This window comes from Poecilia formosa, unplaced genomic scaffold, assembly GCF_000485575.1.
Source record: "Poecilia formosa unplaced genomic scaffold, Poecilia_formosa-5.1.2 Scaffold662, whole genome shotgun sequence".
Lineage (NCBI taxonomy): Eukaryota > Metazoa > Chordata > Actinopteri > Cyprinodontiformes > Poeciliidae > Poecilia > Poecilia formosa.
Window position 1 is genome coordinate 82,101 of NW_006800601.1, and position 17,116 is coordinate 99,216.

A 17,116-nucleotide genomic window follows, 5' to 3' on the forward strand; every position below is an offset into this window, starting at 1 on the left:
GAAGTGTAAGCAGTTATCGGTGGCTTCCAAATCTGACCCAATAAGCCCACCCCTGGCCCCAGTCCTCTGCCTCCCTTCATCCTGTCATCTTGGTGTTGCCAGGAATAGTCGCACATTGATTGAGTTGGGAATTTGCAGAACAATTCCCACTCCTTAAAGGCTTACAAACAGGGGCGCCGTATAGAGGGGAAAAGTTAGGACAATTCCAAGGGTTCGGGTTTTCAGAAAGAGAGAGAGAGAGAAAAGACAAGTGTCAATTTATAACCCAGTTTTTCTCCAAGAGAGGTGAGTAAACTGAGATTATCAACCATTTAGCATAATTAGTTAAGCTACAGACTACTGTTTGTCTCCATTTCACTAACATTTAATGAATGAAAGAAAGAATTTAACATCATATTCATATATTTAACTTGCCCCTGTACCTTTTATCACACTTAACAACAGATGAGTCAGTCAGCAGCAGCTCTAGCCACCATACCAGCATAATTCCTCACCCCTGTCCCAGTGTAAAAGGTGAGCAACACTGTGACCAGTGACAATCTAGTTAGAATCATTCCAGGGATTTTTCCCATCTCTCTAACCTCTTTACAATTACCCAACAAAAACTACGTATTTATTACTCACAGAAATCCAAACAATCTTTATAAAATCTTTCATTAGCCCCTATACAAGTAAGTAAATGAAGTAAGGTAATTGTATTTATATAGCACATTTTCAGCAACAAGGTAATTCAAAGTGCTTTACATGAATTAAAAGGAAATACAAAAAAAATAACAAACCAAAGGAAAGAAAACAGAGGAAAAGGAGCAAAAGAAAACTAATCTAATGTTGATCTAAAGTATGTAAACTAAGTGCTCCTGTTCAGGGTTACTAAGTATTCTCTGGTCTAATTCCATTTCTGGGTTTGGAGAACCGGAGTGTGAAAAATAGTCTAACAATGTTGATCTCAAAGTTTCCTCTGGGCTTCTGGTCTCTGTATCTAAATAGTGAGTACACTACAGTTTCTGAGGTTGATTGACAGTGCTAAGACTGTCCCTCCTGGTTCTGATTGGTTGGTTTTGGTCAGAACGGTGCATTTCTTTGGACAGCAGTATAGCAGCTCAGGGAGAAGGTGGAGAAGATTGATCTTTTTACTGATTATCTGTTTTATAGCAAACTGTCATGACACGGTGACAGCTTTAACAAATATGAAAAAACATTTTTTTATTTAAGTTATATTCTGCTGCTTGAACAAAATGCAACAACATATCATTTTTTAGAAGTCTGGATTGCTTCATGTATATTTTGCACATTGCCTGTGACTGTTGTTGGTGGGGAGAGACATTTCAATAAGCTAAGACTAATAAAAAAATTTAAGCAACCTATTTGCTGTATTTTATGTGAACTATTTCATGTAAATTTCACTTGCAGTGAATATTGTGCTAGTATCAGTACTGGACCAAAGAAAAGAAGGCAGTTGCAAGCCTTTAAAATTGAGACGCTTTTGATGGGTCAGATAGACTCAAGAATCAAGAAACTGTAACAGCAGGTGCACAGGAGGGGCCCAATTTCATTTTTTGTCATGGGGCCCAAGATTCCTGGCGGCGCCCCTGATTACAATAAATGCAGTCTATATGCAGCAGTGTAGGAGCAAGTCCAGTTGGGAATGCCTGAGGGAAGTCTGGGGTTCCCTCCCGGACCTGTTCCCCTGTGAACCAATCTTAGACAAGCGGAAGGCAATGGATGAATGGAAACATTTCAGGATTCTAAAAGTGTGAACACACTTTCTGAAATATCTCTGGAATAATGTTTAGCTTTCAGACAAGGATGTTCTTGATGCTTTAAACTCGAGTTTGGAAAAAACCCAAAATAATCTCAGCAACATTTTAGGTTAAACTGTGGAGGATATACGCCAGATTAAAAGGTGAAAAAAGTTCCTAACATTTTAACATGGCTATATATGTATATATTTTTTTCAACTTCAAGTAGTGTTACAATAAATGTTTTTAACGTACAGGTCGTAGTTTTGGACAGATGATATCAAGAAGCATCGTCAGAACATCTAGAGTGAGGTGGAGTTGGCCAATCCTGGATCTGATGCTTGCCGGGATGTCAGCCAACATGGTGGACAGAGCGTTCCTGCTGCTGAGGAGGCGAGAGGTGGCCTGCAGAGGACACCAACAGGAGTGCTTCAGAGTTTCTGTTACAAACACCCAAACTAACCTCCTCTCTTTTTTTTTAATCAAACTTCTCATATTCAAGCACAAGACCGTAACCTCCTGGTGGCTGTGAGGATAGCTGATGCGAGGCACATGCGTGTGGGCAAACAGGAAGTGAAACATCACAGACAGGAAGGGCAGATATCTCAGCAAGGAGAAGTTCTGTCCATGCAGAATCACTTCATTCAGCCTGTCAGAAAATATCAGCCAATCCAGAGCCTCGGACACACTCTGCAGGTTGGGGTCCCTCACTCTCACTGACAAATAGTTATCGTATAGGCCCTGGAGAAAAGAGGATAGTTGCTTTAATGTCATCTGTTCAGAAATTCAGCAAAGAAAGAAAAAAAGCATTTGTGAAGCTGATTACCTGAGAGATCTTTTCATATTGCCCACTTGATGAAGCGAGGTGCAGAATGTGCTGGAACCTCTGAAAGCCACTTCCTGAACCAGGCGCCTCTTCAAAGCCTTTGCCAATACGTTTTCTGATCAACACAAGCCAACTTTGCTTAGCAACCAGTTAATGTGAAAAACATTCTAAAGACCTTTCTATTTACAGCCAAAGAATTACTCCCCGACTGCTTGTTTGCACTCAACATTTTACATTTGCTAAAATACACAGAGCTATTGAAAAAAACCATTTCACAAGGAAAGCCTGGTAGTGTTTACTAAATGTAACATTTCATGTTCAAATGCCAACACTGAATGGTAATAGTGTTGGCATAATACATAAAGCAATACAAAGGTTTAATATATAGGGTTAACACAATAGGAGGACAAATGTTCCAGACGGTCTGAGGATTTCTGCTGAAAGCTTCATTCTCTGTTTACATGTCAATAGTTGATCAACTTTGTCCTGAATCAGCTGCTGAATAACTTTTCTGGTTGTTGGGTTTATTTTCCCACAGACATCTCAAAGAATGAGTCACTACAAGCATTCAGCCTGTTTATTGGTCAGATGAGTTATGGTCATGAAAACCAAATGTAAACACAGGAAGCAGATCCCCAACACTGTCACAATAAGTAATAAATCTATTAATTGTATAATAAATTAAAATTAGCTTGACAATTTCCATTCTGATTATTAATTTATGAAGGGCAATTTATTTACAGTGACAAAATAATTCATTTTATGTATGATTTCTGTTGTGTGGTTTTTATTTCTGTTTTATTTATCGTTTTCTTGGTTTTTGTTATATAATACTGTGGATATTTAAAATGTCTTCTAATTACTGGCCCCCTCTCATCTCCTCCTCTTTCCCCTCACCACTTTCTTACCCTCCTCCTTCAGTTCTGAGTGGGATAATTTTATTACTGAGTGGGGGATTTATCACATTTTAAATTAAGCAGTTGAGAACAGTGGGTTGTGATTCCTTTCTGTACATTTTCTTACTTGTCTGTAAATATTATTGACCGTTTGTGCAGATTGTGTTGGCACAAAAACATCTAAAAGTCACAACAAACAGTGGAGGGTTCCCCTTTTCACACTAGTGGTATCCCCCAACCACACAGCCACTTTGCTGCTGGCTTGTCTGCAATCGGCTTCTAAGACAGGAAGCCTAAGGAGAGTACCAATCGGGTAAGAACAGATATTAACTGTGTTAATTCTGGGCTGTTAATTCAATAACCACACTACTGATGTTAGCATCCACACTTTAATGGTCGCCATTAACAGTTAATAACATGCGATCCCACGCTCCTCACACAACAGAATGAAAAAACTACAGCTCTCATTACCTCCCCTTACATCTAACACATGTGCAGTATGCTATTTACAACTTAATCTCCCCTCTTTCTTTAAAAAAAACATAACGGGTTAGAACAACATTCGGTAGTAGCATTTTAACTTTACTTATTTTAGCTCCATTTACTTGAACTTAATTTATGTAAAGAACAGTAGTGTTTTTTGTTTGTTTGTTTTAATCTTTAAATTGCCATTTTCCTTCACTTAGGGCTCTCAGTAGTCCAAGGACAGATGCCTCCAATTTCGTTAAGCAGTTAGCAAGTTGGTCTTTGGTAGGTATTCATATGATTTCCTGAATTGTCCCAGAACCCATAAGTTCTTTGATGCTGTTGATGTCAAGCCGAAGTCTCTTTTCAGTTACAAATTTTGTAGAGTGGACAGCATCAAGGAGGGAATGGTTGTCCGTTACACAGGTAATGGGTAGGATGTTGCGCGTGCCATCACCAACCATGAGCTCTGAATAGAGAGTAGTAAGAAAGACGGCACTATCAAGCCCATCTGCTAGTGCTAAAGTCTCTCCAGCTAACATGCTTCATACCACTCTCCTAATCCATCTGGATTGCCACCATATGGGTGAAAATTTTCCATCTTCTCTCATCAGGATGACAAAATGTCCTCCTTGTGTCCCTCCATCTGAGAGGTTTCCCATTGAGGAATCGCTGAACACCACTAGCTTGTGGTATTTGACGTCTCCTAAGCATTGGAATCTGAGGGTAACTTCCTCAGATTTAAGTTTTCTGATCAGTTTGTTTGCACAGTGTAATGTTTGAATTGTAGCATGTTTTGTGTTTGACGCCAAGATAGATATGTCACACATGATGTCAGGTCTGCTCTGTCTTGCTACCCAAAGAATCTGTCCAATCTTGGATTTTAACATGTCCATTTCTGTGTCTGTTAATGGAACCTCCCACTGTGGTGCTCTGATGGAATTGGAATGGGCTGTAGGTTTTTAATGTATGCACGCTGTTGTACTCTGATTTCATTCTGCAGAGAATGAACCTCCATTCCAACGTAGTTGAAGCTGTTATGTTCTTCTCGTCCAACTTGAAAAGCAGCTTTCAGTTGGGGGATAATAGCTGAAGAAAACATGTCTGAACCACCCCATACAAAGTCATCTACATGGCATGTAAGAACTCCTGTCACCATACAGAAATCATCTTGCCAGTAGAAGACAGCTGGATCAACTTTTGACACAGTTCCTCCCAGCTTCTGCATGGTTTCTTTCACCTTGTTGTACCAGAAGAAGGAAGCATCTGCCAAGCCATAGACACATTTATTTAACTTCCATACGATTCCTTCACTCTGCCTCTTGAGGTGGATGAAGATACACATCCCGTGTTAAATCTTTACCTTGCAAAAAAGCTGCTTTGGAGTTCAGCTTCCATTTATCTTGGCTTTTAACAGCTATGACCATCTTTAGAGCTTCAGAGGAACAAGTGGGTGAATCCTTAGGAAGTTCTTGAATGTTAATTTCTTCAAAGCCTCTTGCAACCAGTCTAGCTTTTGGTACTATGTCTACTTGTGTTTTCTTGAGTGTGCACACCCACCTCGTTGATATGCATCTGACCTTCATCTTTTTCCTCCACAAATACATTGTTTCTTTTCCAGTTCTCAAGTTCAGTTTGTTTAGCGTGTGAGAAAATATCCTCATTCACCACTAATATTTCATCTCTGTTGTCAGTATTGGTCTTGACATTTTCAACCACTTCGAGGTTGCTTACTTGTCCCACATCAATGGACCCTGTGGATCCAGCAATTTCCTCTGGCTCAGTATATTCTAAGTTGTACCAGTTTTTGCGTTTCCCACTGGCTTTTCCTGCCCGGCTTGTTATTTTTTCAGCATACTTTTAACCTGTTTCTTTGTCGGTATATTTAACTCCTTGTCCAGCTTTTAGTTTTATTCCTTCACTTACAGTTGTGTGTCAGTGGGAGACCATCCTCTTCAGGTTGTACTGGATCACAGGAGGATTCAGTTTTCTGCAACACCAAGTGGTTCATCGCTTGTTGGTGCCATCTCCTCCTCATGTTCGGTTTCAAAATCATGTTCTTCATCAAGTACCGCTGCTGGTGTCCTTAAAGTTTAGCCCCGCGGTGTCTAAGAGCCTGAATGCTAACACTGCATCTGGTAGTTCCATTTTGAACTTGCGTAACTTGTTGTACCGTCGTTCAAATTTGATAATGTAATCCATCATGGACGTGTCGCCATGTCTGTTGATCCGATCAAACTCCGTGTAAGCTTCGTACTGTCAATCCTTTTTTTCTTTTAAAAACTTTGAATCCAGCTTGTTTAAAAGGACGCTCATTCCTGTATCGTCATTGAGATGTTCCGCAGCGATTTCCAACGCGCTCTCTCTTGCTCTTCCTGATAGCAACAGGGTAACCGCTAGAGCCTGCTTCTTTTTGTCTAAGTCAGTAACAAGTCTCCAGATTTCAATCTCATTTTTCCAACTTTCGTAAGACGTCTTCTCGTTGAACGGTGGGGGAACTTTGTACTTTCCAGCAGCAACTATCCTCTGCTACCAGTGTTGATTCAATAATCACACTGCTGATGTTAGCATCCACACTTTAATGGTCGCCATTAACAGTTAACAACATGCGCACCCGTGCTCCTCACACAACAAAATGAAAAAAACTACAGCTCTCATTACCTCCCAATACCTTACATTTAACACATGCGCAGTATGCTACTTACAACTTAACAGGAGCAACCCAGACATTTGAATGATTGAGGTGCTTGCTGTTTGTGTGTTTTGCCAATATAGCTAGAAGCTCTCTCACTCACTCCATGAGTCGGTTATTTCTCTCACAACAGTAAAGCATTCTCTCACATGCTGTGAGAGAATGCTCAACCACGCTTGTGGCGGCATCCTGGGTTAATATCTGTGCTGCAGTCAGATGGTCTTCACCACACACTTTTGTTCTGTTTTATTGTCTGGATGTGACAATCCCTTCTGTGGCTCACTGTTCCTTCTGCTGGATTGACAGTTTCACACCAACACATCAGGTCTGATGGCTGCTCTGCGGTAAAAGTATGTCCTGTACTCTATGTTGTACCTCGATCCTCTTATATGAATAAGAGGACCCCTAACCCTTATATGAATAAGAGGATCGAGGTACAACATAGAGTACAGGACATGGTCATGTTATGCATGTAACTACTGCTCCATGAGGAGCAGTAGTTACATGCATAACATGACCATTATCTGTGTCACAATGAAATGCCACAACATGGTAATAATTTTAACAAATGTGTAAAAAACATTTTTTACATAAGTTACTTTCTTAATCTTTAATAGAAGTTATGTAAAGCCACAAAACAACAATTCATTAATCTTAAAATATTTCAAGAGTATCTTGCAAAATCGATTTTTGAGCTTTGCATCATCTTGTAATGTTATTCTCTCATCAAAATCACACCTGGAGTGTTGCTTTGATTATTTTATGCAGGTTTGAGAAATCCTTTAAACTCCATGGCAACCATTCAGCTGTGCAAAATGGCTGGGTGGACCTAGCTCTGCCTTTGAAGCACAGCTCCTCCTTGTAGCTTTATTTTCCAAGCTTCAGAGCTTCTGCCTCACAGAGCAGGCTTTCGCCATGACTCCCCCNACCTGTTTCTTTGTCTGTGTATTTAATTCCTTGTCCAGCTTTTAGTTTTATTCCTTCACTTACAGTTGTGTGTGTCAGTGGAAGACCATCCCCTTCAGGTTGTACTGGATCACAGGAGGATTCACTGTTTTCTGCAACACCAAGTGATTCATTGCTTGTTGGTGCCATCTCCTCCTCATGTTCGCTTTCAAAATCATGTTCTTCATCAAGTACCTCCGCTGGTGTCTTTGGAAGGTGGTCATCCGTTTTAAATGGATTTTTGCTTTCGCTTTCCCCTAGTTTCTCTTGTGTCTCATTCATTTTTCTCAGCTTAGACTGGTGTACTCTGACATACGTTCCACCATGCCTGACGAATATTACTACACCATCTTGGCCAATAACCACACCTGGCCCTTTCCACTCCTGACAGTCTGTACGTTTATAATAGACTTTGTCTCCTGTTTCATATTTGTCATCTGTGGGTCGCAGCTGTTTTCGGAGGGCTCTTCGGATCCTCTCAGAACATTCAGCCTCAGCAAAGGCTTTTCTCATGCCATGCAGTGTTGCAGTGTGATGACCCATCCATGTGTTGACATCAGTTTCCAATGCTGGAGGTCTATCAATTAGAACTGAAGGCAGGTTTGGGTTTTTACCAAATTGTTTATGTAGCTTTAGCAGTACTGTTTTTTTCTCTTTTGTTATGTTTTCTGTCACAGTGAGAATATCATCTTCATCATTTGGTGTCTCCCTTTTTCAAACTGGCTTTCATTATTGATCCTTTCCTTTCTCAAGTTTACACAGTAATGTGCAGAATACGTCAGTTCAAGTTTTACAGGTTGGTCAAACATCATTGCTTTGTTTTGAGCAATGTCTAAAACAGCACTCGCTCTCTTCAGTGATGTTTTGCTCAAAAGCATCGGTATATTTGCTGGAACTACTTCTGTCTCAGTTTTGCATTTAGTTTCTCCTATTGTTGCAGGAATAGTCACCTTTCTTGTGGATTGCACCAGTTTTCCGTCCCCAAACCGGAAAGGTCTTGCACTCTTTTCATCTTTAATCTTTATTAATTCTCTTTGAGGCAGCCCACTTACATAATCTGCAAGCCATTTTTCAGCACACACAGTTCTTGTACAGGCAGTGTCAATCACAGCAGATCCCAAAGCTTCTACCATGAAGATCTGTGTGTCAGATGGGGATTCGTCTGAAAACAGAGTAATATTACATTCTTCAACATCGTCTTTTGATCCCTCAACATTTGTTAGCTTCACATGTTCTCTTTTATTGGGGCAGCCTTTTGCCCAGTGATAAATGCTCTGACATATTGCGCATTTAGTTCTTCTCCCGTATTTGTCGAGTGGATTAGTCCCTGCAGCTGTTCTTGGGCTTTGCTCTGAGTTTGAACTCCGTTCATGCTTGCCAGTGTATTTGGTAAAAAAGGCTGAGTCGCCCTCTTGTGGCGGATAGACATTATCGACGAAGATTCTTTTCAAAGCCGATTTCATGTTGTCAAAAGATACAGTGGAACAGGCGGTAAGAGCTAGCTGTTTGTCTTTAACGTTTAGCCCCGCGGTGTCTAATAGCTTGAATGCTAACACTGCATCCGGTAGTTCCATTTTGAACTTACGTAACTTGTTGTACCGTCGTTCAAATTCGATAATGTAATCCATCATGGACGTGTCGCACGTCTCTCGATCCGATCAAATTCCGTGTAAACTTCCTACTGTCGATCCTTTCCTTCTTTTAAAAACACTGAATCCAGCTTGTTTAAAAGGACGCTCATTCCTGTATCGTCGTTGAGGTGTTCCGCAGCGATTTCCAGCGCGCTTTCTCTCGCTCTTCCTGATAGCGACAGGGTAACCGCTAGGGCCAGCTGTGTGAAGCTGACACCCCACCCACGTCAAAAAATTCAGCAAATAGTCTGAATGGTTAGTGCTCCGTTTGTGCAGGNCCCCTTTAATTTATTATTTAATCATTTTCTGTATTTTATTTGAACTATTACTAATGTTTTAACCAATGTTTTGATTTATGTTCTTTGGAGCTGCTGTATCAATCCAAAGGAAAATGCAGTCAAAGATCCCCAAACCAGGAAGATCTCTCGCTCTTCTGCAGGTTCTCCTCTAGGCTTCCCCATGGCTACAGTTATCTGACAACACAACTATTCACAGTACACACAGTTTACCGTTTAGTACGTGGTATCTGGAAGATCTCCTGCCACAGATAGAACAAGCCTTTGTTCTGGTCCTTCTGCCCAACAGAGACGCTCTGGATGATTCTGGAGTCCAGCTGCTTCAAGCCACGTCCATGCAGGAACTGCCCAGACAGGAGCCATATGCTAAATATGATGTGATGCAATGCAATGCAAGACAGACAAATAAGAGGTTTCTTCAGAAAATCACCAGGCACCTGTAGTGTGTTGATGCAGGAGCGGATGTCATTATCTGTCTTCTCACACAAGCACATCAGAGCACCTGTGTCTGCTTTCAGGCCCTGCAGCGTGGAGATCTGGGAGAGAAAAAAGAAAGAAGAGGAAAGTTTGAGCTTTAAAAAACTTGTGTCTTCATGTGAGTGTTTACATGTTTAAATACTGACCTCTGCCAATCTCTGAGAGAGGCGAGAAGGCTGAGTTTGTGGGAAAGCCAGAAGAAAAGCTTGTTGTCTGAGAGGTCTGAGAGCAGGAACATAACTAAAAGAAGGGGAAAAAGTTGAAATATGTAGAAATCAGACAGGAACTGATGTGAAACAGAAAGAATCTGTTAGTTCTGAGGATATGAGATCTGGGTCATGATGAAATTAGTCTGTTCTTTACTTAGCTCTAGATATTACACAAATCTAACGTCCACTGTACAAAAATGCAGAACAGATTCATCACCATCAATATTTCTTAAAGATCAAGCTAAAATAAAGATCAATGTGAAAAAACTAAGTACATCCTATTAAGTCCAGCAGCTATATCTTCCAGCATGTTTGTCACATCCAAAAAGGGCAAAACCTGACACGCATTCAAACATGAGGGTTCAAACATTCTTTTTATTTAAATACTTTCTCTTGAAATTTTGTTGGTTCATCTGCTTTTTACTTTCTGTGAGGAAAAAAAAGAAAATTAGATACACTCACTTCCCGTGTCCAAACAAAAGCAAAACCCTAAAGTATAAACAGGTAGGTGGACCTGCTGATCATGTTGATCGGCTGATCAACATGAACAAAAAAGTACAGCAGGGGGCCAACAGAACACAGGGCCATCGAAGCCCCTGTGTTACCAGACTAAGGCAAAAATAGTCCAAAAAGAACCTACTGCAAACAAAAGAAGTCAAAACAGGACAACCAGTCCCACCGGGCCAAAATTACAGAAAAAAAAAAAAAAAAAGTGGTGGAGTGAGCGAAGAGAAAGATGGTATCCTAAAGGTCAGCCTATTTATAGGCAGGTACAGATCTAGACAAACAAACATTAATTACAAAATACATGTAATTAACCAAACTCCAAAAAAACTCATGTCTGCCTGTGACACAGTTGGTGCCAAATTCAGTTGTCGGGATAACAGACTCTATATGAAATACAAACACTTTTTCCTCTACAAAATGTTTGTATAAAGACAGGGAGTCAGGTCCTGCAGCTGCAAAGTCAGCCCACACCATCACTCCTCCAGCACCGTGCTGAACAGCTGGAATGAGGCGTTGGTCTGCTATGGAGCAATGCTACAATTCCAGAAGGATACTTTGCTGTTAAATGTCATTGTTTATCTTACAGGTCATTACAGATGCAGATGATTGGGCGAAGAAGTACAGACTCCTTCTTCTTTTTCTTCTTGGCCGTCTCTGTCCCAGTGTCCCCACCGTGTGTGTCTTTCCTGTTCAGCACTGATAAAAGGATGTTGATGGCCGCCTGCGGAAGAAGGTAATGTTTAGACCCGCTCTGAGTCACCAGCATCTTTCAGTGCAGCCTCAGGCTGTTACCGCCGGCGCGCCGTCAATCTCGTCAATAATCAGGCAGTTGGGCCTCTCATTGGCTCCTAAAACCGACTTCATCTGAGTTGCCGTGTCGATGCGTTTCTGGAAGACCTCTGCACTCCGATCGTCGCTAAGGGAACAAAGAGTACTCAAATCAGGATTAAGCTTCTTGTTTAACTCTGATGATGTTGAGTCCTGACTGCAGAAGGTCTGACCTGGCATTGATTTCCACCACATTGTACCCAGCATGCTTTGCTATGACATGAGCCAAGGTGGTCTTCCCTAAACCGGGAGGTCCAGACAGTAGCGCCACCTAGAGGGATAAACAAATGTGTCATGTTCCAAGTTCACATGATGGAAACCATGGCAATGGTGCAGCTGCTGAGTGTCTACCCGGTATTTGGGTCGTTTGTACTGGTCCAGTTCAGCCTCCAGGATTTCCTCAGTCATGTCCATTTTGCTCTTGAAGCGGTTTGGATTCTGACTTCCCTGGCTGAGTTTGAATGGGTTCTGATTGGCTGATTGTCTGTCGGAGCGAACAGGGCGGGATTTCCTCTCCCTTCCAAACACCACGTTGTCCCACAGCTTCAGCCACTTCAGCAGACACCGGTTAGTGAACTGGAAGGAGAGAGCAAACTGCAGCATGAGCCCCTGAAACCTGAGAAGGGATGACCACACACAGAATGAAATGGGAGGGCTTACATCATCACTGAGGAGCTCTGTGTAGTGACGCGGTGAGAATCTCTCCACCCACAGTTGGGATGTTTGTCCCTCGGCGTCTTGGGGATCCTCGTTCTCATGGTCCTCGGTGTTTCCAGAGTCAGTAAATGCATCGTTTAGACTGCTGCAGGAGAAGACAGCAGTTACAACATCCATTTCTCCTCTGAGTGTTCATGTGACAGAAAGGCAAGCGAGTTACCTGACCAGCAGCTCAGGAAGACGCTGTGACTCAACAACCTGCTGGTGACGCTGTAGGAATAATAAAAAATAAATAAAAGCAGCTGTTTAGAGTGCTTCAAAAATATAGAGTGTCTCCTGGTCTATAAGACTGAAACCTTATAAAGTCTGCACAACTACTGATAAAGCTTTTGTGGTGTGAACAGATAAGACCTTGAGAACTCATTCAGACATATTTCCCACCATTGTAATGTGACACAATTATTGTATAATTCAGCTGATAAAAAATCTATATCTGAAAAATCCGTTCAAGAAACAAAAGTATTAATAACTCTGAACTCATCCAATCACTGAACAGATGCTTAGAACAGATGGATGTGTGGATGTGCAGTTTTGTTTCTGAACAGAAACAAGTTATTATCTTTGGACCTAAAGAGGAGCGATCTAGAGTCAACGCACAGCTTCAGGTATTACAGCTAAAAGCTAGTGATCAGCCCGAAATCTGGGTGTAGTGATGGACTCTGACCTGAACATTCAGAGCCACATAAACACAGTTACAAAGTCAGCCTTCTATCACCTGAAGTACATCTCTAGATCTCAGTGAGATTCAGAGAAACTCATCTGTAGTCACATTGTTTACTGCAACAGTGTCTTCACAGGTCTGCCGCTAATCCAGAACGCTGTTGTTGGCATTCTCACTAAAACCAGGAAGTTAGAGCACATAACACCAGTTCTAAAGTCTTTCCTCTGGCTCCCTGTAGCTCAAAGAATAGACTTTAAAATACTGTTGTTAGTTTATAAATCACTGAAAGGCTTAGCACCACAACACATTAAAGATCTGCTCCAGATCTCTCAGGTTTTCTGGTTCTGCTCTGCAACCCCAGACCTAGAATCAATCATGGAGAAGCAGCGATCAGCTTCTATGCACCACAGGTCTGGAACAAACTTCCAGAAAATTGAAAACAGCTAAAGCCTTTAAATCTAGACTAAAAACCAACCAGTTTAGAGTTGCTTTTGAACCATAAATGAAACAGTGACCAACATTTTTATGTGTATGCATGGCTTTGATGATGGTACTCATGAAAATGTAATGTTTGTCACTGATTTCTCAATTATTGTTTTTATGACCTTTTATTTTTATGATGTAAAGCATTTGAACTGCCTTGTTGCTGACATGTGCTATGCAAATAAACTTGACTTATTTATTGATATTGTTATACATTTTGTCCATCAGTGTCAAGTATCTGTATTCTATAAGAGCAACACACCTAGACAAATTTCAGATGCTTTGTACTGGAAAGGTAAGGTAATTTTATTTATATAGCACATTTTCAGCAACAAAGCAATTCAAAGTGCTTTACATGAGTTAAAAGGAAATACAAACAAAATGAACCAAAGGAAAATCTAATGTTGTTCTAAGCCAGTGGTTCCCAAATTTTTCTCCTGGGCCCCCCTATGGCTTACAAATAGGTGCCTGGTTGAACGATGCGTGTGAGCGAAGGGGTCGGGGGTGGATTCTTAGAGACTCCCTGTTATACGCAGCCCCGGCTCCAGACAAACAAGGGGGGGAAATCAACTTTTTTGGGGGCAAAATGAATCGTAGCTGAACATAAACAACACCAGTAGCCTACAAGCTACTTGTTAACAAGCTTAAGGTGATGTATTGATATTAGCTAGTCATCTTTTAGCTAACATTACCTGCATCCAACAACTTTACTCAACTCAGTCGGTTAGAAAACTGTGAAAAGTTCTTTGCGTTTTGCTAGTTTGCTGCCATGATTCTAACACACCTGTGTAGCTCTGCACAGCAGCAGCAGGTCTGAACCCAGCGCCAATGTCGTAGCACTTAAAGGCGGCTCGGAAAAACAGGTTACCACATGTTAACAACAGATTAAACAGTTTTAACTGCTGATAAAAGTGACAGAGGACAAAGATATGGGAAGTGCGGAAGCCCCAACTGTATCAAATTGACAGAGGAATAACAGAGAGTTGGCCATTCTAAGCTAAAAACCCAGTGCATTACAGCGTTCATGTTTGGTTTTTTTTCATCCAGAGGGCTTCCCGTTCCCTCCCTGCAATGGCCCCACAGTTTGGGAACCTCTGTTCTAAAGTATGTAAACTAGGTGCTCCTGTTCACCTAAGGGTTGCTAAGTATCTAATTCTATTTCTAAATGGAAACAAATGACTTGACTTTAGTAAAAAAAGAAGCAGCACTTGATGGAAATGAAATACAAGAAAGAGTGACAAAAGACTGAATAAGGGGTTGGACAGACGGACAGATAGATGCAACTTTTAGACAGCAGGATATCAGTCCTGAAGTTCCTGTCTTTATTCAGAAAATTAAAAATGCACCAAATTCTAGACTTTTCCAGACTCTATCAAAAAACAAAGTCAAACTTGTGGAAAGCTGTTCCTTAAAAACCACTTTGTCCTGCTATGCTTTCACTGTAATGATCCAGTGGGAAAACCTCATTTCTGTATGTCCCAGTCAAATCTCTACCCTCTGTTCATACCCACTGGCAGTTTTATGACCTCACAGAGTTGCACTGATTGACTCACCCTCTCAGCCTCCTGTTCTCTCAGCACTCTTACTGGCAACGCCAGCAGCCCCAGTGCACCATGGGAGTTTGGCAATATTCTTGAGTTCACAGTCTGGAGAGTTGGAGGGAAAACCGGTGAGAAATGTCCAGATTTGTTCTGGAGAAGCTCCACGGACATGTAGGACTAATGCTGAGTGGATTACCTTTGTATCTGCTTCTCCCTTCTGTCGGAGGTAGACCCGATTTCCTGATGAGTCCGTCACACTAATGAAGTCTCCCTCCAAAGGCGGGCGCCTCAGAACACACCTGGATGGTGGGGGCGATGTGACGGGCCGCCTGGGTGTCCCTGGGATCTCAGCCAAGCCACTGATGTCCAACACAGCAGGAGTAGATCTACAACACAAACCAATCCTTCTCATTTCCATTTGGACATGCAGCATGAAACTTTTTCTTCTGAAACTGAACTTCTGTCTGCCTCCTTGTGTATTTTTACGATCCCTACATTAAGTTCTGATACCTGAAGGTGTTTGACGGCTCATAATGCTCAGGGGAGGATGGAGGTGTGATGTTATCATCCTGTGACGGGTCGTTCCTCTCCTGAGTTTGGGATGCATTGAAAAGACGCTTCACAACTCCCGTATCTTGCTTCTGCCGCTTTGCTTTAGGAGCTGCAAGAATTTAACTTTCAATCAGATTACATTAATAATGAATAATAATTAAAGGCTGAACTTACTGCTGGGCTGATTATCCAGAAGGTGCTGTATGTCTGAAATGTCATCTCCCTGGACCTGTTTCAGACATTGTGCCGGCTGGGAGGTTTCCTCTAGAAGATTAAATTATAATCTGTCATTTTCTTGTTTCATCAATGGCTTATTAATTGTATAAATAATCTATAATAAATTCAAACTAGGAATACAGTATATCAAACAAGTGTTTTATCTTTAATAAACAGCTTAAAACTCAAATTGATTTCACAAATTGGGTCAAATGTTAAGGCTATCCCTTACAGTAGCTTTTCATAAATGGTTGGAATTTCTTGCCCATTTCTGCTGACAGAACTGATATAACCAAGTCAGATTTTCAGCTTTGCCTTCAAATTTTCAATGTGATTTCTTTGATTTTGTTTTAAACCTCTTTGTGTGTATGATCAGTATTACAGTCTATTGGAAAGAGTTGTTTTCTTAAAATATGTCTAAATATATCTAGATATGCCTTAATTTCCTTTAATGTTTTTCACAAATCAGAATCTTACAACACCACAACATATGATGTGAACTTTACCAAATGGTTTAAAGCCAGAGGCAATGTGTGAAGACTTACGACTTTTAAGTAAGCTACTATTTTCTGAAAATAAAAAATTCTCCCATTTTATCCAGGCGTTTAACAGGATAAATATATTTTTATAATCCCCAAATGACCTAAATATGAAAGGTTAGTCTGATTTGATTTACTGTCAAGCCGTGAGAAAGAAAACAACATGGTTATGAGCTTCTTTAATCAGTGAATATGTGATAAATATGTGATTTCAGCTCCAAGTCCTCTATGATACCCAACTTTAGTAGAACAGAAGCAGCACTTGATGGAAATGTGCTGCTTCTGCTGGGCTTAGAAACATCTAAGCCCTGCAGGATTTAGATGTTTCTCTGCTTCAGCACATATGATTTCAATATATGGCTGATTAACAGGCTTTTGTTGAGGTGCAATCATCTGAATTAGGTGTCTTCAATCAGGAAAATATTGTTATAAGTATGTTATAATACAAACTAAGCCATATGCTCATAGAATCAGTGTGATAGAGAGAAAATAAAAGCTTGATTAAACCTGCAAAAACACGGTGGTTAGTTGTTTCTGTAAACTTTACAGAAACACAACTACATAAAAACTCTATGTAGTTGTGTTTCTACATAGAAACACAACTACATAGTTGTGTTAGTAATGGCAAAGTAATGGCTTACTTTGCCATTAAAATTAAATTAAAATAAATTTACCATCAAATTACATAAATTATCATTCACTTAATTAATTGTAATTAGAATCAAACAGAAGAGAAGAGAAATATCCATTACTCTCCCACATTGTGCAGCAGAATAAAATTATGTTGACAGTTAATATTTGTGTTGTTTGGCTGTTTGCACTAAGGCTTGCTTTTATCAAAAGGATAAAAGCAAGCAGTGCTTTTATCCTTATCAAAAGGATAAAAGCAAGCATTG

At 40.7% G+C, this 17,116-nt stretch overlaps 2 protein-coding genes across 2 annotated transcripts in view; both read right to left on the reverse strand.

The window, feature by feature from the left end:
* The window catches only part of chtf18 (CTF18, chromosome transmission fidelity factor 18 homolog (S. cerevisiae)), a gene marked incomplete at its 5' end in the record, with an annotated part of 34,228 nt that extends 18,486 nt beyond the window's left edge, over positions 1–15,742 (reverse strand). The window contains 16 exons of the mRNA XM_016666114.1: positions 1,995–2,144; positions 2,256–2,480; positions 2,566–2,680; positions 9,704–9,834; positions 9,928–10,026; positions 10,114–10,207; positions 11,268–11,404; positions 11,476–11,599; positions 11,685–11,782; positions 11,863–12,087; positions 12,172–12,313; positions 12,389–12,438; positions 14,926–15,018; positions 15,110–15,299; positions 15,424–15,574; positions 15,640–15,742. Coding sequence (XP_016521600.1) covers positions 1,995–2,144; positions 2,256–2,480; positions 2,566–2,680; positions 9,704–9,834; positions 9,928–10,026; positions 10,114–10,207; positions 11,268–11,404; positions 11,476–11,599; positions 11,685–11,782; positions 11,863–12,087; positions 12,172–12,313; positions 12,389–12,438; positions 14,926–15,018; positions 15,110–15,299; positions 15,424–15,574; positions 15,640–15,742 — 2,127 coding nt within the window. The remainder of the gene's footprint in view (positions 1–1,994; positions 2,145–2,255; positions 2,481–2,565; positions 2,681–9,703; positions 9,835–9,927; positions 10,027–10,113; positions 10,208–11,267; positions 11,405–11,475; positions 11,600–11,684; positions 11,783–11,862; positions 12,088–12,171; positions 12,314–12,388; positions 12,439–14,925; positions 15,019–15,109; positions 15,300–15,423; positions 15,575–15,639) is intronic.
* Positions 3,406–9,385, reverse strand: LOC107834557 (uncharacterized). The gene is made up of 2 exons (XM_016666117.1): positions 7,548–9,385; positions 3,406–5,791 (listed from the first exon to the last, which is right to left on the reverse strand). The coding sequence occupies exon 1, from the start codon at positions 9,192–9,194 to the stop codon at positions 8,235–8,237; it is 960 nt and encodes a 319-aa protein (XP_016521603.1). The 5' UTR covers positions 9,195–9,385; the 3' UTR covers positions 3,406–5,791; positions 7,548–8,234.
* Positions 15,743–17,116: the final 1,374 nt, after the last annotated feature.

Coding starts and splice junctions, on each gene's coding strand:
- LOC107834557 (XM_016666117.1), bottom strand. CDS start 9,194: ATGATGGATTACATTATCGAATTTGAACGACGGTACAACAAGTTACGT.